At 39.6% G+C, this 25,044-nt stretch overlaps 3 protein-coding genes across 6 annotated transcripts in view; 2 read left to right on the forward strand and 1 right to left on the reverse strand.

The window, feature by feature from the left end:
- Positions 1-1,314: 1,314 nt before the first annotated feature.
- On the reverse strand, positions 1,315-6,289 carry LOC128625113 (uncharacterized). Of its 3 annotated transcripts, none has more exons than XM_053653187.1 (4): positions 6,145-6,289; positions 5,217-5,841; positions 3,184-3,324; positions 1,315-3,091 (listed from the first exon to the last, which is right to left on the reverse strand). In XM_053653187.1, the coding sequence occupies exons 2-4, from the start codon at positions 5,829-5,831 to the stop codon at positions 2,216-2,218; spliced, it is 1,632 nt and encodes a 543-aa protein (XP_053509162.1). In that variant the 5' UTR covers positions 5,832-5,841; positions 6,145-6,289; the 3' UTR covers positions 1,315-2,215. The 3 variants fall into 3 exon arrangements, with proteins under 3 accessions (XP_053509162.1, XP_053509173.1, XP_053509181.1); XM_053653198.1 differs by having other exon boundaries at positions 5,217-5,888; positions 6,145-6,275; XM_053653206.1 differs by lacking the exon at positions 6,145-6,289 and having other exon boundaries at positions 5,217-6,103.
- Positions 6,290-6,325: 36 nt separating this feature from the next.
- Positions 6,326-14,912, forward strand: LOC128625136 (RNA-binding protein with serine-rich domain 1). The gene is made up of 7 exons (XM_053653240.1): positions 6,326-6,381; positions 9,155-9,310; positions 9,498-9,689; positions 11,063-11,168; positions 11,248-11,401; positions 14,018-14,159; positions 14,383-14,912. Coding segments are annotated over exons 1-7 (858 nt in total). The 5' UTR covers positions 6,326-6,379; the 3' UTR covers positions 14,489-14,912.
- A 176-nt stretch (positions 14,913-15,088) lies between these two features.
- The window catches only part of LOC128625124 (arf-GAP with dual PH domain-containing protein 1), a 57,195-nt gene continuing 47,239 nt past the window's right edge, over positions 15,089-25,044 (forward strand). For both annotated transcript variants that reach the window (XM_053653220.1, XM_053653228.1), the window contains exon 1: positions 15,089-16,301. In XM_053653220.1, the coding sequence (XP_053509195.1) occupies positions 16,211-16,301 (91 nt within the window). In that variant the 5' untranslated portion in view covers positions 15,089-16,210. The remainder of the gene's footprint in view (positions 16,302-25,044) is intronic.

Consider the following 25,044-nt stretch of genomic DNA (forward strand, 5'->3'; position numbering starts at 1 on the left):
AAAACGTATTTCTTGCCACCCATAGCCCAGAGATATGAAGAATTCAGGGGATAGTTGTCACATGTAGAGAGCAGCCTTCATGACCTTTTTTCTACTGATCTTCTCATCAATTTTGGAGGGAAGCCTTGTTCTTAATAATGTCACTGCCTGTACAGTGATGATTGTCTTTACAGTGTTCCATGGTCTATCTGAGGGCTTGGAATTTTTTTGTAACCCTCTCCTGATTTTATATTTTTCAGCAATGAGATCCCATACCTGTTTTGTAAGCTCTTTGCAGCCCATGGCTTCTCCAGTTGGATGTCACCAAGATGTTAGGAAAATCCTATAGGAACAGCTGTACTATGTTTGAGGTTAATCAGTCACTTTAATTGATTCTAGCAGAACAAGCTCCAGAACAGCCAGGACTGTGTTGAAATGTGTGCACATTCATGGCTTGACTGTCATGTCCAAATCTGTCAAGCACCTTATCAACCACATCATTTTATTTATCATCAAGTAACTCCTATAAAACACATTTATGATATGGAAAAATATTGGGGAAGGTATCAAGGTCAAATGAACTTGTTTGGCTTGGTCTCCATTCACTAACATGGAAATACACAGGGTTAAAAAACTGTAAAGCAGCCAGCCACTAGAGGGCCTCAGACATTTTGAGTGTGCAAAATACACTATATGACCAAAGGTTTGTGGACTCCTGACCATCACACTCATACGTGGTCCTCCCCCAAACTGCTGCCACAAAGCTGGAAGCACATAATTGTAATTGTGTGTATATATACACAGTTGTATTTGCACACTGTAGCTTTACAATTTCCTTCACTGGAACTAAGGGGCCTACATGTTCCAGCATGACAGTGCCCCTGTGTATAAACTGAGGTCCATAAAGACATAGCTTGCCAATGTTTGAGAGGAAGAACTTGAGTGTCCTGCACAAAGCCCTGACCTCAACCCCAGTGAACACCTTTGGGATCAAGTAAAATGCAGACTGTGCACCAGGCCTTCTTACCCGACATCAGTGCCTGACCTCACTAATGCTTATGTGGAAAAAATACACTGGGGGGTGGGGTCCAAACTTGCATTACTTTATTTCTTTTTATTTTATCACTTTCACCTGCTCTCATTCTTGGTCCCCACAGCAGATTCTCTCCAAATAGCACCCTGCAGCATGAAGTATACACTATATGTCCGGAAGTTTGTGGACACCTGACCTTCACACCCTTATGTGCTTTTTATTTTTATTTTATTTTATTTAAACATCCCATTCCAGATTTAGGCCCCCTTTGCTGTTATAACAGCCTCCATTCTTCTGGGAAGGCTTTCCACTAGATTTTGGAGCATGGATGTGGGGATTTGCTATTTGTAGAGAATTCGCTGTGGTGAACCAGAACAGGAGCAGGTGAAAGTGATAAAATAAAAAGAAATAAACTAATGCAAGTTTGGACCCCACCCCATAAAGTGTATTTGTTCCAAGTCTGCAGAAAGGGTGGAGACTTGCAGAAATTGAATGTGGACATAAGCGATGATCTTAAATTGCATGTCCTCATTTCCTTTCCTTGCTTCTCTTCCTTGCTTCATAGCTCCTACCTCTTCTCCACTTCATGTATTTATGATTTGTCCCTTCCTTGCTAGTAAGAAGTGTTTTGTGATTTTAGCCTTGCTTCTACTTTTCTTTCTATTTGTTCCCTAAAAATATATTAAGTGAACATCTGTGCTTGTCATTTGAGTGCTGGGGATTGCAGATGGACTCTCCACACCATTTTACTTTTACGACATAGCACCAGAAACTAGACCAAATCACAACAGTTCTTCAGTTTGCAAGTGATACTTATTGACATTTCCATTCTGTAACTTCAATTGGAAAGCATTTTTAACATTTAAATCTGACCATAAATTAGTCAAGTTGGCTTTACTATATAGTCATGTACACAAGAAAACAGTCAGGCTTCATTTTAGCTTCATAACACGAAACTTGTATTTGCTCATTAAAGTAAAAACACATAAATGGAGAATAAAAAGAATGACTGCAATTTTAAGATTTTTTTTTTGTGGATGTACTATTTGGTGGTTGGCCCATTATTAAATGCTGTCTAAAAGTCTTCATTACTTATCCACTATTGCGGAAGCTACAGTACCATCAGACAATTCACTCTAAAATTCAGCAAGGAAGATCAGAAATACAACAAACACAGCGGTGTATGTCAATTTCTGCAGTCTTTTAAACGTTTTCTATTTTGACAATAGTCAGTTGGGCATCATGCACAGAAATAGGTTCAGTAGAAGACTGGCTTGAAGACCTGCAGGCTTGAAAGGATCTATCTGTGCTTGTGGAGGCCATTTCCGCTGACTTGTTGTCCATCCCTGCATAAGTGTCTGTCTGAGGCTGCGTGTAGCTGACTATCTCGGGTGTGAATGTTTGTGTGTGTGACTGTGTAAATGGTGGTGACTGTGTCTGATTGAATGAAAGAGAGTCAGATGTTTGAAAGCCATTTATAGCAGTAGAGCTGAGGCTGTCCAGAGAAAATGGCTCAATGTTATCAAGAGTGGATCCATCAATTTCGTTGTACCTGGATTGAGCTTGACTGCACAAACTGCTGCCGCCTTGGCTGGGGGTGAAGGTGCTCTGGCTATAGGAGGCTGAGGACAATGGGCATGAGGGCATTGTGGGAGCTGTACTGTGCTGAAAGGCACAGAGGCCCTGTTTAGATGCTATTTTCTGCAAGGTGCTGAGGATTTGCTTTTGGACCTGTGTCTGTTGGCTCTGCTCCCTCTCCAGCCGGCCCTGCTGCTCTACCATCATCCTGAGAGCCAAGCCAAGGCTGCGCACTTCAGAAGCCAGAGACTTGACCTGTTCCTGCAGTGCACTTAGTGTTCCAGTGTCCACATTGCTCTGCTGGCTTGTAGGGGACTGGTGCTGACTGGTTGGAGCCTGGGCCCTTACAGACAAACTGACATTCTGTGGCCCAGTACCTGACTGGCCTGGCACAGGAATCCGAATGCCAACACGGGTTGACTGTTCTGCCGAGCGGGTAGGCATATTTGCCCGCTGCTGAAATCCTTGTCGGATAAGGTTGGTCCCTGGGTGGAGTCCCCTCTGGGAAATATAAATTTGTTTTACAAGTCTGAAATGCATTCATGTTAATATGAAACAGGGGCAATGCTAATATGGTGATACAAGATACTCACCACAGGTCGAGCAGACGTGGGGTTGAATGAGGTTGTTTGAGGTAACATGACCTTCCTTCCTTCTGAGTAAGGGAAACACGACTGATCTCTTCTCACTAATGGCACAGTCTGTTGGGCAGATTGAGGGCCACTGTCCCGTACCTATAAGAAAATATCATTAGAAATTAAAATTACATTATTTAATACTTGAACCACTCTTGCCTGTTTTGTGTCATTTAATGCCAGTAACCGAGCAAAATCCACTATTGATCTGATTTGAAATTTCAACATTTTCTGTGACCACATACAGTTCCCTCCGAAACTATAGGAACAGCAAGGCCAATTAATTTGTTTTTGCTGTCGATTGAAGACATTTGGGGTTGAAATCAAAAGATGAATATGAGAAGAGATTTTAGAATTTCAACTTTTATTTTCTGGTATTTATATGTAGATTGGGCATAGGGCAAACATTGGGCATAGCCAATATAAGAATTTGGAATGCCTTGAAAACAAAAGAAACCACTGGTGTACTAACAACCAGACACGGAACAGGTCAGCCCAGGAAAACAACAACAGCTGGTGGTAGAAACATTGTGTGAGTGGTGAAGAAAAACCCAAATAAAGATTGAAAGAAAAGATCTGCTCATGATCTAAAACATAGTAGCTCATCATAGTCTATGTAATCAAGCATAGTCATGGCTTGGGCTTGCATGGTTGCTTCTGGAATGTGCTCACTAATCTTTATTGATGATATAACTCATGATGATAAAAGCAGAATGAATTCAGAAGTCTATAGAAACAATCTGTCTTCCAATTAACAGAGAAATCCATCCAATCTAATTGGGAGGAACTTCATCAGCAAAACAATGACCCAAAACACACTGCCAACTCAACCAAGGTCTTCATCAGGAAGGAAAAGTGGATGGTTTTAGACTGGCCAAGTCAATCACCAGACCTTAACCTAGTTTTCACCTCCTGCTTTTCAACATTATAATTTTCACATACTATTGTACTCTGTAATTAAGGAAATAAGATTTAGTCTTCTTATGCATCTGAAATGATCTCCATCCATCCATCCATCTTCTATACCACTTATCCTTCTTCAGGGTCACGGGGGAACCTGGAGCCTATCCCAGGAAGCATCAGGCACAAGGTGGGGTACACCCTGGACAGGGTGCCAATCCATCGCAGGGCACAATCACATACACACATTCATACACTACGGACAATTTGGACATGCCAATCAGCCTACCATGCATGTCTTTGGACTGGGGAGGAGGAAACCCCCGCAGCAAGGGGAGAACATGCAAACTCTGCACACACAGGGCCACAGTGGGAATCGAACCCCCGACCCTGGAGGTGTGAGGCAAACGTGCTCACCACTAAGCCACTGTGCACCCTGCAATGATCTCTTGCTGCCTTTTTTTCTTTGTGCTCATTTCGTAGCAAAAAATAACTATGGCCAAAATAAAGATTGGAACACAGGGTGACTTCACATCTGCATTAGATGGACATCATCTTTAATATTATCTAGTGATATAGTGTCTCTTTTAAATTTCTTATATAAGTGATTAAGTCATAACATTTAGTTTTGTTATATTAGAATTATCAGTGGCTTTTACCAAGCAACAGCAAATTTGATGCAAAAAGCATGTTTTCCCTCCCTTAAAAAATCCACAATGGTGTATCGGTGTATAATGTTGCTTTGGAGTTATAGACAGACCAAGACGACACCACTTCTGCCAGCCCTCGACATATTTTGTTAACAATTTGCACAACCATTATTGCCTGAGTATATGCAAGCTTTTGTATCATTCTTTTATTTACCCACTTTATTACTGTGCTTTCCCCCCCTATTATTTCACCATCCACTTTAATGATTTTATGCACTGTGCTGCTGCCATGTAATTGGCTGACTGGATAACTGCATAAATGAGCAGGTGTATAGATGTTCCTGTTAAAGTGGATGGTGAGTGTAGAAACTGATTCATGATCTTGTATTTGTTCCACCAATATTCAATGAGCCCATGTGAAAAACAGAGTGGACTACATACCCTTGCTCTGTGGAACAAAGCCTTGTCCAGGAGCCTTTTCCGAGCCACAAGGACTGGGTTTGCTGGTGAGGGTGTGTACCTTCTCCTTGAAAACGTTCCAGTCATTGCTCCTGAGCCAATCCCTGAGCGTACTGTTTGAACAGCATTATGGTGGGTATTCTGTGCCAGTGAGGTGACACTTACAATTCGGACATCCTCATCCTTCCTGTCTCCCTGTTGCGACTCCTGGCTGGTTGGGCCTGCCCCAGAGGAGTGTCCCCTGGATTCTGGAGCTACCCCACTCTGCCCTGAGGAGTCTGAAGGGGATGAGAAGCCAGCAACATGGGCAGCCTCACGAAGCAGATTCCTTAGTTGCTGCTCGCTCCAGCCACCGTGTCTCGATTCGCCTTGTCCCATGTCCCTTGAGCCCGAGGCTGCTGTAGATCCACCATTCCCAGACACGGGAGCATCAGTTTGTCTGCCTCTTCCATTAAACTCCTTCAGGAAGAGGTAGATTGCCTGTGCGGATACTTTGATGTTCTCCAGCTCCAGCACAGCTTTGATCTTGCGGAAGCTCAGGCCCGCTTCACGCAGTTCTACCACCTTGCGTTTGGCCGCGTCATCCAGCCTGCCCATGGCCCCGAATCTTTATAGAGTACACAAAAGTTGAGGGTTTCCGTTACAAGGTTCCAGCTAAGATACAACGGTACATATTACACATGAGAATTTTAACAAAGACATGTCTACGTAGTTAGTATAACTAACACAATTGTAATAGACACTAGAAAGCATGCTTTTGGGTGTGTTTCTTTTAACGAAAATTAGAAAGGTACATAAAATAAAATTAAAGTAAACACCAGTTTGTCAACCACTACAGCAACCGTCGCTCGCTGGCTAAAACGGTACCTTAGTGTCCGTCCGTCATTATTAGCTTTTTTTACATGCTCACCTGATGAGATGCCTTGGCAGCAGATATGTACGCGTATAATAAAAAAAATTCGTTGCTAATTTCTGCTCTTATAAAGATGACAAAGAACATTTATGTGCTTAGATACAGAGCTCAATCGGTGAGAAACATAAACATCTATCAAAAATGTCGCACGACATGTGACGTCACCATGTCTGCTTACGCCGACAAAAGGCGACACTAGGTTTCAGTCCAGGACGTGTTGCGCCTCGAGAAGATGTGAGTTCAGATTTAAATTGGTTACCATATTTAAACAGTAGCTTTACAGTATGAATTATTATCGTAGATTGTTGGCACATGATAGATATAAATGAGCTAAACGATATTATGTTATTATTTAATTACCGTTCTGAATAATCTGTCCCGCTAGTTAGTTGGCTAGCTCGCTGTTTAGCCAAGCTAGTTAATGGCTTGAAGACTGAAACTAACGAATTATTATTATGTCTAAACCTCATATTGCGTTAATAATGTACACGTCAAAGTAGTGGTATATTTAAAAACACAGCTTCGTATAGGTCTGTGCTGCTTTGGACAATTCCTTTGTGAATGAATGGTAAGCGGACAGCCATGCAACGCCGTTAGCAAGTATTGGCTAATATATTAATTTGAGAACACCAGTGTCTTGAATTAATTAGCTGAAGATGGTTGATTTAGCCCGTGTCTGATGAGCTTTGTAAATAACATGCTAGCTAGTTTTTGGTAATTGACTGCGTGAATTAACTGTTCCGAGGCTTTTGAAGAAGCGAGGCAGGCTTAGCTTAGCATGGCTGTTGATACCCTAGCTGGCTAACATGAATCGCTAATGCTAAATAACGCGGATGCATCATTTCTCCTTGTGTTAAGCGTTACAAATCATCAATTAAGTTATAATGCCTACCAACACTGAGACGGATTTTGAGGCCGGTGTTGTAATACTTTATCCCACCTTTATCAAATTGCCTCACCGTAGCGCGCATTTATCAGTTTGCATCAAATAAACCCGTAGGTAGGTTGCATTTATTATTGTGACCTTATCAGTGAATGGATTCAGCAGAAAGCTGTAGGAAGCACATTTTGATCATCTAAATCATCTAGCTATAAAAATAATTTATAGGCGTGCGAAATTAAACTGCTTTATTAGTAGGGCTGGTTATTGCGACCAATTTGGCTATTCGATTCAATATCGATTAGTTATTTCATTTAGTTAATATTAGAAAAATTAGTTAATATTTCATTTAAAATGTTAGTTTTGCAGACTCTGAGTCCATATTTTAATGTAAATGCTGGTCACTGAAACCATCGTACTTAGCTATAATACTGAAATACACATTTACATTAACAATAGGGCCCACACAATTATGTTTAATTACTTTTTACTTTTAGTGTGAATAATAAACATTGTAACAAGAAATCATAAATATCTGCATACAATGCATACAAGGTAAGCACAAACTGCACAATGCACATTACTGTAAAAAAATCGTAAACGTGCAGCAGTGAAATTCGTTAACAATTTAAACTTGTTTAAGAAGTATAAAATCATTAAAAATTCAAATGAGATGGCGACATCTTCAGGACGAGAGGCGAACTACAGATAATATTCACATCCTCTCAAGTAAAGCATTAAGAATCGATACGGGGATTTTCCAATATTGATATCGTTTCTTTAAATTGAAGCTCGATTAAAATCGGAGAATCGATATTTTTTACCCAGCCTTATTCATTAGTTTGGGCAGTTTTGTCAGAATTTCGGGATCTGACGAGCCTAAACCAAACCCTACCATCAAGAAATGTGGATCTGATATCTGAGAAAATGTTGGATCTGTAACACAAGATTTGTTAGGGTTTATTTTTTCTATTAATATTTTGTTATATTTACAGTAAGTATTTTTTGTGTGAAAGAGTTTAACTGTAAAGTGCTTAAGTTACATTTTTTTTAAAGCCTAGTAGTTTTTAAAAATAAACCATATCCGATATCGGTATTGGCCAATACTTGGTTTCAGTATCGGAAAAGAGAAAGTGGTGCCATCTCTAAGTGACAGTAAGTTTATAATGGAGGCACAGTCTGTTTTTTAATGTTGAACCTGTTGGAATCTGATTTTTAAAATTGGTAGCAAACTTTTTCAGACTTCAATATCTTGTTATGCTGCTGTCGACTTGGGGAGTCGCAACTGGAAATTGTCATTTTCAAGTTACAGGTGGGTGGGGGTAAAAAGACCATGGATGCCGCCGTGTTTGTTAGCAACAAGGTAGTCACCTAACTGTGGTGGGTGATGTATATTTCCCTCCTCAAAACAGTGAGCTGTATAGTCAGTGTTATTGGCATAAAAGGTGAATATATCTGTATGTTGATGAATCTAAAGTAAATGCGTGTGTGTATACAGCATAACTCACTTAAAAGTAAGAAGTGCTACTTTGTTTACTTCTGATTCTATGTGGAGCCATGCTGTAATTCGAAGTTGAGGGGCCGTTCTCTTTGGTTTATCCTAGTTTGTGCCTGAAATCGGGTGCACTCTGTGCAATATTTTATTTATTTATTTATTTTATTATTACTATTTTTAATTATTTTTTTAAATAGTCATTTTGCAACTGTTGCTTGTTAGACTGTACGAACTTGATCCCCGCTGTAAGCCATGTCACACTGTAGGATCTCAGTTGTCATTTATGTCAGACCGTACGCCAGTCAAGACGCGAAAAACTGACATGCACAAGAAGCCTCGTACGGAGTAGGAGAAGCCACACTACAGGACTGTGTCTCAAATCTTTTAGTACTGCCAGAGTTGAATCGGAGGGAAAATTTCATCGCAACGGCCATTAATCAGCTGTCGGGGAACAGGTCAAACTGGCCTAGTATTATAGGAATCTTTTAGCGTCCTCAAAATTTGTCTCGGAAGACCAAGTCGTGGCCAGATTCGTAGTGTGAACCTGGCTTAAGTGACTCTTGTCCTGAACACATGAAAACCATGATGCATAAGTTTTACTATTTGTATTAAAAAATCTATTATTTCCACAGGGCTCCATCACCTACCAAACGCAGGGAGCGGTCAGAAGATAAAGCTCGAGAGAGGGGCAAAGATAAAGCTGTGGTGAAGGAAGGTGCTGAGAAAGAGCGGGGCAGAGACAAGAACCGCAAGCGACGCAGTAACTCCACTGGGAGCAGCAGTAGCAGGTCAGATCTTTGGAGTCTGTGTTTGATTACAAGTCCACCCCTTGTAGTTTCTTATTTCCTTACTTATTTAGTTTACTTTTGACTTTGTGTTGCTGTAATAGGGGAATTTCCCCTCTGGGATGAATAAAGTCATCCATTCATCCCTCCCTCCCTCCCACACATGGTATACCTTGTGATCTCAATTTAGGTCTAGGTCCAGTTCCAGCTCCAGCAGCAGCTCTGGTTCTAGTTCAGGTTCCTCGAGTGGTTCCAGCTCCTCTTCAGGCTCTAGTCGCTCTGGCTCATCCAGCTCCTCGCGGTCCTCCAGCTCCTCTGGCTCCTCGGCATCACCCAGCCCGAGCAGACGTCGACATGACAATCGCAGACGGTCACGCTCAAAGTAGGCTGTTCATTCAGTTCCTGTAGTGTTATGCTTATGCCTTACTTTTCAATTAAAGTAATTAAAAGATATAAAGGTTCAGTTTTAATAAATTAAGTAAGTAACTAGTTTTCATATCTGTGCTATGCTTTGAGTAGCGATGGACAATAGGGCATATTTTAAATGGGCAATAACAATGTGAAAATGGTAATTTCTTGTGATGTTTAAAAGCTTCATATTGCTGCCTTGTGCTGAGTTACTCTTGATACTTTTTGTAGCCTGAGAATGTATTTAACATTTATAAAAAAAAAAAAAAAAAAAAAAAAAAAAAAAAGGCTGCTTCCATGTAACTTAGATGGAAGGTGTACATATTGCAAATAGAAACATTATATATGATACAATGTAAAAAATTGGGCAGTCAATTAAAAGAGGGACTTGATATGTGTGTACAAAAACCAGTTTTGATTTTGTCCTTCCCCAATTGTATTTGCTACACAAACACGAGTGCTTGAGTCATGTGAAAAAAATCCATGTACATGGTAACAAGCCAATGTTTTTGTGCTAAAACCAGTTTTTGCACCCACTGTTTAAATTTTCATTTTCCTTGGTAAACTATTTATTTTTCTAGATGCTACTCAACCCAGCTAATGATTTAAATAACTTTAAAATAGCAACCAGTTAGCATTAAGGGTGTGCAGATGGGCTAACATTTTCACATAAGCTTTTATTCACTGTTTTCCATGGTGGCTTTTGTTAATGTTTTGTTTCAGTAATTTAAAGCCGAGTTCACACCGCACCAGCAGTCGTGGACAGTCACCAGCTTTTAAAAGTTGTCTGTTGGATTTAGAATGTTTGGAAACACAACGATCATGTTCACACTGCCCCAACAGACACACAAACTTTTTACTATCACTAGTCCCTTTACATGTCAATCTTCGTCAGAATAGACAGATTGTGAAACGAAAGCGGTTGTGGGTGAAACTTTGGTTGCGATGTGAGAGACAGGGCCCTTACTTAAATATATGCAGAGAACTACAGACACAGTATGTGTGCTTTTAAAATTTCCGTAACCTTCCCTGGGCGTTCGGGATTGTATCCTCGAAGATTTGTTCTGTAGCCATGAATAATTCTCCACTTGAAGCAATTTGTCACTATGTAACTGAACGTCAGTAAAGAAAACAGTTCAGTGTACGGAGTGTTTTTCTTCAGTGAACGGAGGCAAGACCTGTCAGACAGGGTTTACTGGAAAATATGTGGAAATACTTGTCTTATTGGCTGATCGGTCTCAATTCTGCCAAACACTGGCTCAGTGTCAGTGTTGAGGGAAAATGAATATACATAGGTTTTTTTTTTTTTAATTAATTTTTTTTTTAAATCTAATTATGTAATTTAAGGTCTAAGTCTCAGAAGAGAGTTGATGAAAAAGAACGGAAAAGGAGGAGCCCTAGCCCTAAGCCCACCAAACTCCACGTTGGAAGATTGACTAGGAATGTTACCAAGGTAAGGCGCACTTTACGGCATATAGTCTAACTGCAATAACAATGTAAATTTGCAAGTTAATCTATTCTTGTGTTATTAGGATCACATTCAAGAGATCTTCGCTACGTATGGGAAAATCAAAATGATTGATATGCCATCAGACCGATGTCATCCAAACTTGTCAAGAGGGTATGCCTATGTCGAGTATGAAACTTCAGAGGATGCCCAGAAGGCCCTGAAACACATGGATGGAGGTACGTTCTTCCAATTTTGTCCTTTTTTTTTTTCTTGGGTGATTATTTACTTGTGTGCCATGTATTACGTTAATGAAGATTAAATTTTGATAGTAGGGGTGTAATGAGCAGGGGTTTAACAAAATTCAAATTTGATATGTCTCAACATTATATATTTTTGACATTCACTTGCTACATTTATAACAATTTGAATCTATACAGTTTTTCTGTCTTGAGGGGGAAATTGTACATCATTCAACACAGCAATCTGGCTAGCAAAAAAAGGGCTAACAAAAAAACGAACATGGAGGTGCCCATGTTTTTTCCCCACACTTTGTAGCTTGAACACAGAGGTTGAAAATTCTATGATCCTATTTCTGAATTAAGTCAAATGCAACATTAGCACCAGTGTACTATACACACATACCAGTGACTTTGGCCAGGCTTGTGGAGTAACGGAATAAATGTAACGGCGTTACGTAACCAGGATGGAAAAAACTGGTGACTGTAATCCGTTACAGTTGGGTCCAAAACCCCCCCCCAAAGTAATCAGATTACAGGTACATTCTGTTAAAAAAAGAAAGAAAAAAAAAAAAGAAAAAAAGGGGGAATACTATCAGGATTACAATTTTTTTTTTTTTTTCGTTTAAAACCAAAGAAATTAATCTTTTGACATGACACAATATAGACAGCTGCTTGATTTATAGTTCTGGTTCTATCTTGCCAGTCGTGACTCAGGTGAGCAACCTCCTGGTGCATGTGCAAATAAATATTATGCAAAGTTAATTTGGCAGAAATTAACACACACTGTTCTCTGAAATGCTTTTGTTAGGGTGACCATATGTCCTCTTTTTCCCGGACATGTCCTCTATTTCAGACCTTGAAAAAGCATCCGGCCCGGATTTCTATATTTGTGAAAATGTCCGGGATTTGGCTTTAGTTTCATTATGATGTGCTTGTGGTCTGATACTGCATCATGTGTGGGCATATTTGCATTGCTTTAACCCCTCTCTGTAATTCCCACCTTCTCACACACCAATTGGTTGATTATAAAAAGCTTGCAGCAACTATTGCCCAAATTCCTGTCGCTGTTGTGTACGGCATCAAACAGCTTGACAACAGCAGCAAATGACAGCAGTCCTGAGTCAAAACAATGCCCATGACCATAAGGTCATTTTTAATTTCATGTTATCACATTGCTTTGTAATACATGGTCATTCAAATGTGTCAATGATGGCAGAAGGTACATGCTGATATATTTTATTCCATGGACGTTCAAAAGAATGTCAGAAAAATGTAAAATGTGGGCAGAGGGAAACCTGTTTTATTTGTGATGCTAGTAGTGTCTTTTTCATTGTATTGAAGTCTGCATCCATAGTAACACTGTTTTGAAAGCTGTTAAGACCCCCCCCCCCCCCCCCCGCTTTTGTGATGTTACCCGCATCAGAGACTATGATCTTTTTTATTTTAATTAATTAATTGCATCAAATCCTAACATTGAAAGTTTTTAAGCTCTAAATACAAGTATTTGAGATCATATTGCTTCTCTCTTGATTTTATTTACATATGTGACCAAAAATTAACTTTTACTGTATGTGGAACATACTTGAAGATTGTTTTATAAAGCTGAAGCCATTTTTTAAAATTTTTTTTATTTTTAATAAAAACTGTCACACAGTTACTAACATTTATACAGAAACAAGTATTGCAGTTTAACGAACAGATGGACTATTTAGTGAAAACCTCCCCACGGCACCAGTTTAATTTAGGAGATGCTATTCAGCTTTCAGTTTGACTTTGTAAATATACACCAGTAATGAGCTAATTTGCTGTAGCACTGTTTTTTTTTTTATATATATATTTTATATTTATATATTTTTTTAGTTAAAGTTTAATAGTAGTAAATTTTCTTACTTGTACTTGACCTACATTTTGGTAGGTAAGCCCACCTTTTGCCATGGCATTTTTCCCATTCGGCATAAAACCATGCAAAGAATCTTTAGAGCAAAGTGTTAATTTTTTTGTTTGCTTCACAAATGACCATTAGAAGGGCCCTTTTAAAAGGTTTAGCATATAGAAGCCTTGTGATGTACGTGGTAGGCTTCATGACTACAACAACTCTTAGGAAGTGCTATCCAGGTCAGATTATTGCCTGAAGCTGAAAGGAGAATATTAGGATGGTTTTTAGGATCTGTAAGTATTTTAGGATATTAAGTCAGTGGGTGGCTCAATGGCTAAGGTTCTGGGTTACTGTTAAGAAGGTCAAGGGTTCAAGACCCAGCACTGGCAAGCTCGTTTTATCAGGCTTATTGCGAGTGAGTGCATGTACAGCTTGACAGAAAACCGATTATTCAGTATGCTCTTATCATAGAGTAGTTTAAAGGATTTATATTATGATCAGAGTGCAAATTTCCATTTCATCCAGCCCACTATGACAGCGGGACTAAAAGGTGCCATCAGATGACTGCAGGTACCAGAAGGTAACACAGACAAGAGTGCACCCATGGTCCCACTACCATCCTGCAGAACCCAAGCTTACATGCAGTTGTGGTGATCTAGTGGCCAAAGGAGGCAAAATGCTGCTACTATTGTGTATCTGATGAACTGGAAACAACAATCTGTGTTTTTTTTTTTCAGGTCAAATAGATGGTCAAGAAATCACAGCAACAGCTGTCCTGACTCAGAGGATGCGACCTGCCCCTCGTAGGCTGTCCCCTCCACGTAGGATGCCTCCTCCTCCACCCATGTGGCGCCGTACTCCGCCTCGCATGAGGAGAAGGTCGGTATTCTTAACTTGGATTTATTAACATCCTCATTTGTTATTTACTGTGTAATAGGGTTGTGTGGTTTCAAGCGTTCCAAACTGGCATATCCACCGTTTCTATTATATAATATAGAGAGAGATGTTTGGGAGGCTTATTATTTAAAGCCATTTTATTGCATAATTTGTAAACCTTTTAAATTTTTGTACTTTTTCCAAACATGTTTCAAACAAAACACAGGTCTAGGTCACCACGTCGCCGTTCCCCAGTAAGAAGACGATCTCGCTCAAGATCTCCAGGTCGCAGACGCCATCGCTCACGCTCCAGCTCAAACTCCTCACGATAGAGAAGTCCTCCCCAAGATCTGCAAAAGCTTGTAGTTCAGTGTCTCACCGTAGCTTGTTTACAGCAACAATGAAAAGGCCTCGGTCTGTAGTTTTAATGGACGGAATCTAATAATTTTGATCTGAGTGATAAATGAATCCTCTCTTTTGCTTTCCTTCAGAATTTGGCCTGTATGCAAAAGTCCTGCCTTCACATTGTGTTTAGTTGAGTAAAAGTGTTGATCAGTTTTAACCTTTACTCTCTGTCTGTTGTGCATATGGAATATGTTGCTGTTCTTACTTGGCATACACATCTAGTGCCAGCATACAAGTTTTTCTTTCTTTCTTTTTTTTTTTTTTTTAAGTAGTTTTAAGGTTACTGTGATGCTGATTTTTACATGTCTGTATTGATTAAAATTCCAGCATGTACTGATTAAATCTCCAGTCCCCAAACTTGCTGTGAATAACTGCTTTTAGACTAAACATGCAATAGAGATCTTTCATATAGCTGCAAATTAAATTACATTTTTGTTGACTTATAAATACATCACATAAGAGAATATATTAAATCTTGAGACACTTGTTCAAAATCCCAGAATACAGTAGGTACATTATGACCAGAAATATGTGGACAACACGATGCCTTTATGAGCTTGTTGCACATCCCATTTCAAAACCATGTGCATTAATATAACTACACCACTCCAGCTGATGCTTGGCATTGCGCATAGTGATCTTAGGTTTGTGTACCCATTTCATTAAGCTTGTACCAATGCAGTTATTGTGCAGACGTTGCTTCCAGAGGCAGTTTGCAACAGTATACTGAGTGATGCAACAGAGGACAGGGGATTTTAGGTGCTACATGTTTAAGTACGCTGTGGCCCTGTGAGTTTGTGGTCTACTGCGTCATGGGTGAGCTGCTGCTGCTGTTAGACGCTTCCATTTCACAATAATAGCACATACAGTTGACTAGGGCAGATTTAGCAGGGTCGAAATTTCACAACCTGGTTTGTGGCAAAGGTGGTATCCTATGAAAGTGCCATGTTCAAAGTCACCGAGCACTTCAAAACGACCCATTCTACTGCCAGTGTTTATCTATGGAGATTGCATGGTTTTATGCACCTGTTAGTAATGGGTGTGGCTGAAACACCTGAACTCAGTAATTAGGAGTGGTGTCCATATAATTTTGGCCATATAGAGTATATTGTATGGGTTGTAGAGTAGGATGTCAGTAGAAGTTCCCATTCGACTTTGTCAGTGCATTAATGTATCAGCCAGAGGAATTGAGTACATCCGACACCGCTTAAATAGGCAGTTCTTCTACTGTTTTACACGGTATTTATTGTAGTAGCATATCGAGACAGCTTCTTCCTCAATCTTTAGCGGTTTGCAATGAGTAAAGGCATGCTGAAAGAGCTCGACCGCTTGAGGTCTCTCTAAGTGAAGGGCGGGAAAAACACGAGTCGAGTGCTGAGAAAAAACTAACCAGAGACAGACTGCCCAATTCATTCCGCACGACAGCATCTGTCGACGTCTCAAAGGGGTTTGATGTGATATTTTCCTATTAATTCGCCTCCGTGTAGCACCGTTACCGCCATCAAGGCTCCTAAACATGCGTCGTCAATCAGGACTTGCCTGACGCGCGATATTTCGAGCGAGACCGTTGGCGCTACGCGTGACATCACGGAGCCGAATCCCAGAGGAAAACAGCGGTGTTTCGGTGTTCGTTAGTCCGTGTGTTCAGCATGGCTTCGGAAGAAGACGCTAACAGACGCCGGCTTCGAGAGTTTCTGGACAGACCGGGGAATGGGTACTGCGCGGACTGCAGTGCTCCAGGTAAGATTTCCCCAAGCCAGTCAGCTCAGAAGCTGCACCGGTCTTTTAGAAGGTCGTTGGCTGGGGTTTAGTGTTAATGACGGATTCAAAAACCGAACTCGGCACCGAATAACTAAACACTGGGAAGCAGACGGTTAGACGTCCGTGTAGGCTGCGGTCACGTATCCAGATCATTCTTTAGTAGTGCATCGTCATCAGTGCCAAACAATGTCAGTCTTTCTTCTGAGTTACCAAGAAAAAGAGCCACCCAGCCACCTTATTTACACCGACCGCGCCTAAAGCCAAAACCGACTCATCCACGTTTCCAAAAAGTTAACCTTTTGGGCTTTATCGGTCAGACTTCATACTCTTTCTCAATCCCAATCTCTCATTCGCCTATATATAAATCATCCAAGTTTCTATGCGTTTCAATGTGGGCGTAGCTGTTGTGTGTATTAACATCACATGTAATGTCATTACGTGTAAATTAAGGCGTTGCTGTGTGCTCTAATGCATTTCCTTTTCATCCATTGGCGTGAAATCCAATCGCAGTTGATCTAAATGTTTTCCACCACACCTACTGACTCAGATTCATTCTCTGCGAGGATTGTAGTTGATATCCATGGAAGTGAATTTACAAAAACCTGAATTCAAGTTGCACGTTATATCTCAGAAAAGCATGAGCTGCGTGAAGCACATTGGTACCTGCGAATGTTTCTACAGAATTAGTGTTATTCGTCTGTACATAAGAAAGCTACTTTATAGATGGATGTATTGGGAAGCCCCCATGAGACATCAGCTAGTTAGTGATTGAGTGGTTTGGCGTACAAGGCTTAAGACTGTCCAGCTACAAGTAAATCACAGGTTCTCATGTTTGTCAATGACTTAAGTTTATCTGCATCTGTGTCTGGGAGTGAAGTACATAAAGTATTTCAAAGGTCACTTCAGATAATTGTTTTCCACCTTATCACATGCTAGTAGACCTGTAATTTAAAGAACAATATCCACAAGTTTTTTTATTTATTTTTTAAATAGCAGCATGCATGTTTGATGGCATCTGACTATACAGTGACGGGAAATAATAACTATTCAGACCCTTCGGATTAATTACTTCTACATCTTGAAGAATTACTACAGACATCTTGAAGCTGTAATTGCCATTTATGGTTTTGCAGCAGAGTACTTATATTGGTAATTTGTGGAGTCTTAATGCCTTTCCTCCTATTTATTTTATTTTGTAATCATATATTTTAATGTTTAAACATACTTTTTTGTTCATATTTGTAAGGACAAAGTCAAAAGACATTATGTGTATAAATTTGAAGTGGATGTATGCAGAATAAGTATTTTAAATTACAGAAATATGTGTGTCTGGATACTTATTTCTCCTCACTGTATATCGACCTGTATAATGAACTAACCGTTTTGGTGAATCTTGGACATGTCTTTCAAAACCACTGGCTTGTAGGCTACTGGTAATTAAAAGGGGAAAATCTCATTTATAATATACAAATATATTTGCACAATCACAATATATAATATAGTAATAATAATTATCATATACATTCAATGTCCACTTTAATAGGAAGACCTGTACACTAGCTCTAACTCTAAACTAGCCTTAATTAAATAACAAGTGACTAACTGAAATACAATATTACAGACATTTATCAGATAATCTGTCCAAGCATGAAAATATTATCAAGTGTATATGTCAACTACGGGGTCACGTGATGCAGGTGGTGAGGTTAGACGTGTACTAGTGAGCTCCTGGCTAGCCTGATTATTCACAGATAATCCTTCATTAATATCCCCTTTCGGAGGATTTTTTTTGGATTGATAATCAAAAGTTACTGTTACACTTGGCAGCTGTCGAGGGCAAGTGGATAATTGGAGGTGACTTTAATCTAGTCTTAGATCCCTTTAAGGAAAGGTCCTCGAAAAAAATCCTTTAAGTCAGGGAATGGCTGATAATTATTTAAACAGAAAGAAAAGCAAGCTGAACTAACAAAATTAGAATAAGAAATAAGATTGTTTGAATTGGAGCATTTATTGACTAACAAATGTTTTACACAACTTACTCAGAAACGGGTTTTCTATAATAATTTGTGTACCCAGAAGGCCAAGTCTATCATGGCAAGGACAAAGTTACGAATATTATGAATTTGGAGACAAGACTAGTAGGATGTTGTCATAGGAGATTAAAAAAGAAGAATCAGATTGGCACATCCATTCCATACAATCGAATGATGGCAGATATTTATTAGTACTGTAATAATATATAATAATCAACATTGCGCAAAAGCAGAATATACCCATGTTTATTCTGTCTATGGATGCCGAAAAGGCCTTTGACAGAATCAAGCCTACGTTTCTTTTTGCAACCATAGAAGCCATGAACTTTGGTTTTAAGTTTATTGGATACTTAAAAACTCTTTTATTACCCTAAAGCGCAAATACTCGCTAACAGGGTTACGTCAAGCACTTTTACACTGTCAAGGAGCTGTAGACAAGGCTGTCCAATATCCCCCTTATTATTTGCCCTGGCTATTGAACCCCTTGCTATTGCAATAAAGTCCCATGCTGCAATAAATGGCATTAATTTGGGCACTATTTAAAATAACGTATGCCTTTACGCTGATGACCTGTTAATATATTTGACCAATCCGCAATCTTCTACTCCCCCATAATTACAAGTACTTAAGGAATATAGCTATACTGCTGGATATAAACTGAATTATGACAAGAGTGAAGCCCTCCCTCTTAATGTTCCAGATCATTTAAAACATATACCTAAACCATTAACCTTATGTGCAAAGGGGTTTAATTATTTAGGTACTTCAAAGTTAAAGAAGATTTGCAAAAATGGAAAAAATTACCCTTATCATTAATTGGAAGAATCAATGTCATAAAAATGAATATTCTACCTAAATATATATATATATAAATTTCAATGCCTCCCCATTGAGAATCCCCAAGTCTTACTTTAAGGAACTTAAGATACTTTCCAACTTTCTCTGGAAAGGTAAAAACCCTAGAGTGAAGGTTCTAAAACTTCAAGCGCCATATGGTTATGATGGCATGAACCTCCCAAATTTTAGACACTATTATTTAGCTTTGCAGTTTCACTCAATATGGATGTGGTTGGTCCCTGATAGGGTAGATACCACTTGGACATCAATAGAACAGTGGGAGATTCTATTCAAGAATAACAGAGATCTATCAAAGTCTGATCTTCACAACACGTTTGTGGAAGTGTATCATGGCATGAGGACCTCAGGAAAAAAAAAGTTGTTGATGTTTATCAGGCTAGAAAAGGTTACAAAACCATCTCTAAAGAGTTTGGACTCCACCAATCCACAGTCAGACAGATTGTGTACAAATTGAGTAAATTCATGACCATTATTTCCCTCCCCAGGAGCGTTGACCAACAAAGAGCAAAGTGTAATAGTCCACGAGGTCAGAAAGGAACCCAGGGTAACTTCTAAGCCATTAAAGGCCTCTCTCACATTAGCTAATGTTAATGTTTGTGAGTCTACCATCAGGAGAACACTGAACAATGCTGGCCATCTGCAGTTTGCTAAAGATCATGTGGACAAGCCAGAAGGCTAAATGTGGAAAAAAGTTTTGTGGATAGATCAGACCAAAATAGAACTTTTGTGTCTGGGCCTGGATGGCTTGCCATCATTGATGCAACAATGAATTTCGAATTATAACAGCAAATTCTAAAGGGAAAATCTGTCCATGAACAGAATTTCAATAGAAAGTGGGTAGTTATTGCTGCACAAGGGGATCACACGAGATAATGAGCAAGGTTCAAGCAAAGGTTCACATACGTTCACATATTTATGCAAAAATGTAGAAAATGCTAAAGGGCTCACAAACTCAAGCACAGTTGTACTCCTCAGTGCCCTCTTATGGCCTGGAGGTGTGCATGCGGGAGAGTGCATCTGCTTTCGTGTTTTTGGAGCCGGGTCTATAGGAGACCGTGAAATGAAATGGGCTTCATAGTTCAAAGGTACTCAAGATTTTTGTGATCTGTGAATATAATGAATGGATGCTCGGCTCTTTCCCGCCGATGGTGCCACTCCTGTAAAGTCAACTTTACTACCAGCAGCTCTCTCTCTAGAATAGCAGAGTGTACCAGTACTTCACGGATACTTGGTTAGGCCCTCGATAGTCAGTACAAAGTCTGAGCCTGCCTCACTTCTTTTCCATGAAGAAGCTCTCAGTGTTCTCAGTGCATCACTTGCTCTCCCTCATTCAGCTTGGTGCGACACAGTTGCATGGATTTGGGTGGCGAACCTCATTTTATCGGGATGGGTGTGGAGCCGATGATCTAGGCGAATTGCAAGGTCAGTGAGAGAGTCAAGTGATAGCTGGTTGTCATGGTAGGTCCTTTTGGTGAGGACGTTGCTTTGCAGACTCCTACGAAATTCGGCTTTCTAGGTTTGCTCGTTTCATCCATTGCCACAGCGACTGTGCAGAACTTGACGGCATATTCTGTCACCCTGCAGGTTCCTTGGCATATCATGAGGAACTGCTCTCCAACCTCCTTCCCTTCCAGTAAGTGATCCCTGCTCCCACACTGCTAAGGCCAACTTCAGCACTTGGTCTGTGAGGAGTTTCAAGAAGTTTGTGATCATCTTCTAGTATACAAAACACAAGAATCAGCAAACAGGCAAATAATCAGAAAACCAGAGTAACCAGCATGCAAAACAAGGCTTGATAAAGTCAGATGTGCAGGACAAACTGAGCATTTACTTTGCAAAGTCTTTATGAATGAGTCTCCTATAAAAAGTGTATGTGAATGAGTGTGTGGTATTGGGAACAGGTGTGTGGAAGTCCGGTGTTTGGGAGCGGGTTAACGACAGTGTGTTTTGGGGAGTGTAGTCGAGGGCAGCCATGATTTGGGGCAGTGGTGTGTTCTTGGAAGTGGAGTTTGTGGTTGGTGGACCTAACAATGCTATTGTTTCTAAGGTAACAGTTCATACACAGGGACTGGTGAATGCTCCACACGATCTAAGTCTAATAACATACAAAAAGGTTTCCCAGCACAATGAAGTCTTCATAATAGAGGAGTTAAAACTTTTATGGTTCCTCAGTTAAATGAGAAGCAGCATTTATTTTTTTTTGTCTCATTAACTTCAAGAGGAGATGTGGGTGTAGGAACAACTGTTCATCGTTGTTGTGACGTAAGTGATAACAGGAACTAACTTGTCTTGTGGATGTTCCACAACATTAAATCGAAACTATAAACCATTAAAAGAGTGACATGTTCATTAATTAATTGAAAACTGTAATCATTGCCCAATCCCTGTGGTATAAGCGGAATAATGCACATAATTTTCCCTTTCCCACACGTTAATTAGTTGAGGCCACGCATTATTTTTTAAAGTAGGGATTTCACTAGCTGGGCTCTATACTTAAAAATCCAACTGATATATCAATCAGAATAAAAGGTGTATGTACACCTCGGAATAGAGTAAACTGATTAAGGCCAATATGAATGAAACCTTTCTCCATTCATATTTCTAATACTTTTAATAATCCGCTAAATAGAAGAATAATAGCCATGTAAACCTTTGTGTCCAATTGCTTTTGCTGTCAGAATCTGCATGGGTCATGATGCACTTCTGGTGCAGTAAAATGGTCCTATAAAAACACGTTGTTCATATTGCACATTTGACTCTATTTAAAATATTTGTCAGGTTGGATGGACAGTTTGATTTGTGGCAGATGCAGGACATGAATCAGGACATGAAGGTCCAGCATTTAATATTCTCCAGAAATTCAGCGAGGATGCAGGACTTGCACACAGTAAAAAACTTTGATTAAAAACCTATATTTCTTGTGTTATTCACAAACAGTGTCCTTTAATGTTAGTAACACTAGAACATGTGCAAATGCATTATATAGGCCTTTTACGGCTTTGTTTTACTGATGGATAATATGTGTATAAAAAAGCAGAACTCTTGTTCCTGAAAGTCAGGCAAATGTGAAATGCTGAACAACTTCACTGTGGTCACAAGCTCTTCTCGCCATCTGTTAAAAATCACACTTGGATAACATTTTGCTGAGGTGAAATAATTTAAAACCTGTTAACAACTCAAACAGCATGATTAAAAAACTGAACACGCTAACTCATTCTCATTGTCATGGTAACCGCACTACACCTCACTCAACACATGAGCATAACTTTGGTTTGGATTACATGTAACATGCATATAGACTACATACATACTGTCCAGTATAGGGCTGCAACTATTGATTATTTTCCTAATCAATTAGTTGGCCGATTCTTTTTGCGATCAATCGGATGGGGCTGGGCGAACTTTCAGTACCATTTTTTTTGTTTATTTAAAATAAAATGCACAAACTGAGTGTTACAGATATAAACTGCAGACTAAAACGTTACACATCTGTTTGTACAAAACAGAAAAGAACCCAATACACACACACACACACACACACACACACACACACCTGAATCCATATTATTAATTTAGGACTGTAGATTAATTCGGTGCTTTTTGTAAATCCATAAAAAATAATGAATAAATACTAATATAAACAAAAATAAATTTTATTTATTTATTTATTTAATAGTATTTATGCATTATTTTTTATGGATGCACAAAACACAAAAAGCACCGAATTAAACTACAGTCCTAAATTAATAATAAAAACTCCCTTTCACTGCACCTTGTGGTTTCGGTTCCTCACTGTCTCTAGACATTATTTTACTTGTGTTTACTTTTGATCATAATGTTTTAATTAGACATTACAGATCTTACTCGCACTCCTATTGCGTGTCTACACCGCACGTGATCAGCAACGTGGCCTCGTTACTAACACATCACTTCCGTTATAATAAATGACAGAAGTTACACTGCAAGCGCGCAAATACAGCATATAATAACAAGAAACTTAAATTAAACTAAACCTTTTAAGCAGCTTGCACCAGTTTCCCCTGCCCCTTACACACAGTGGGGCATTTTGGATATAAACATAACTTTGTGCACGCGCATCACTGTTTGATTTCCCCGGTGTTTAATATAAAATTCTCCCCGCTTTAGAGGACTTTCTTCCTCAGTCACTTGACGATTTCGCCTCCGTCTGATGGTGACTGAGGCCATGATGGGAATAAAAAGTAACGCTGACAGAAAGTAAACTGAAGAAAGTCATTAATTCTGGGTGTCTGCTAATGCTAGCGTGCGTATGAAGTCATGCACAGTTATCTAGGAAGCGGCTTATACTTCCGGTTAGTAAAAAAAACCCGCTAATGATATATTTGAGATGATATTACCATTCTAAAATCCACACACTAGACGTGTGTACAGTACTTCATTTGGGACACAACTTTAGTATTTACTCTCTGAAGTGTTTTTTCGGAACAGAAGTAAGGTAATGAGTAAATCTCCCCGGTGCTGCGCGCAGACCAACTAATCGATAATGAGATTCGTTGACAACGATTTTCATAATCGATTATTATCAGTTTTATCGATTAGTTGTTGCAGCTCTAGTCCAGTCACATAGTAAAGGTTCATTTATGAATATGCAGTCATTTGGATTGGCAGAAATCTTGATATGTAAGCACAGCTTGTGATGCATTTGTGTCACCATCCTGTTGGACATAAGGTGTATTTTGCAGTTGTCTGCTGAATTTTTTGTCCTGACATTAATTGTATACTTGTGTATCACTGTTTTAAAAAATGCCCTATCCCCTTAGTTACTGTTGCTATGTCTGCCCAGGTCTGGTGCATGACACACTAGCTTTAGTGTTTTCAACATGGGTAGAAGTTTCACATGGTGAAATTCTTAGTAATATACTCAGATACATACAAATTAAAAAAAGGATACATAACAAGGTTTCCAGTGTGCCTGTAAAGGCTAAAGGTGTTGCTGTACATGTGGGAAGATGTAAAGGGCTCACAACAGCAGGTGTCAGAAATCAAGCTGGCATTTATGGTATATCAGAACTCCAATCCAGGAGCAAAATTGCATTACTGTACACAAAAATGGGACTGAAAATCTCAGAAGCCAAACTGTTCAAAACTGGCAGAGTGTGTTGTACAGGGGTGCAGCACCACAGACAATAACTGATTTGAAATGGTTGCATCACATTTTCCTGTGTAATTTGGAAGTAATTTGGTTGCTTAAAGGGGACACAAGGGAGGGGCACACTGATTTTTTTTTAAACTCTGTTACAAAGTGTTCAGGGCAATGTGATACAGCAGTGAAATTAAGATTTCCCACATCTTTACATCTATATCTTTTATAGTTGTCCACATCTGTATTGCCTTTTTTATTCTAATCAGACAAAATCTGATTAGCTCTTTTGAAGACTTTAAAATTCAACCTTACATTTTAACCCGTTGAAGGTTTGTAAAGACAGGCAGTGGTGGCTCAGCATTTACAGGTCTGTACTAAAGACAGGAAGGTTGCGAGTGTGTTCAAACCCCAAGATTGATCCTAGACTGATACTGTTGGGCTCTTGACCAAGGTCCTCAATTGTTCAGATAGGTTTCTTATTTCCACCACGAACGGCTTTTATGGGTCTGGGTGTTTGATGATGGGAGCGGTTGGGCTTTCCTCTCAGCAGGGATGTTAGCGGGTGCGCTATGGAGCTGAAACACCTGATGAAACGCCAGTTCAGGTGGAATGTAGACTGTAGCGGTTTTACTTGGGCTTTCGATGGAGGTGGCCGCCAGTGAGATCACTGGTGTCTGTAGGCAGTGTGCTTTGCAATGGGTGGACCAGT

Source organism: Ictalurus furcatus, chromosome 2 (genome assembly GCF_023375685.1).
Source record: "Ictalurus furcatus strain D&B chromosome 2, Billie_1.0, whole genome shotgun sequence".
Lineage (NCBI taxonomy): Eukaryota > Metazoa > Chordata > Actinopteri > Siluriformes > Ictaluridae > Ictalurus > Ictalurus furcatus.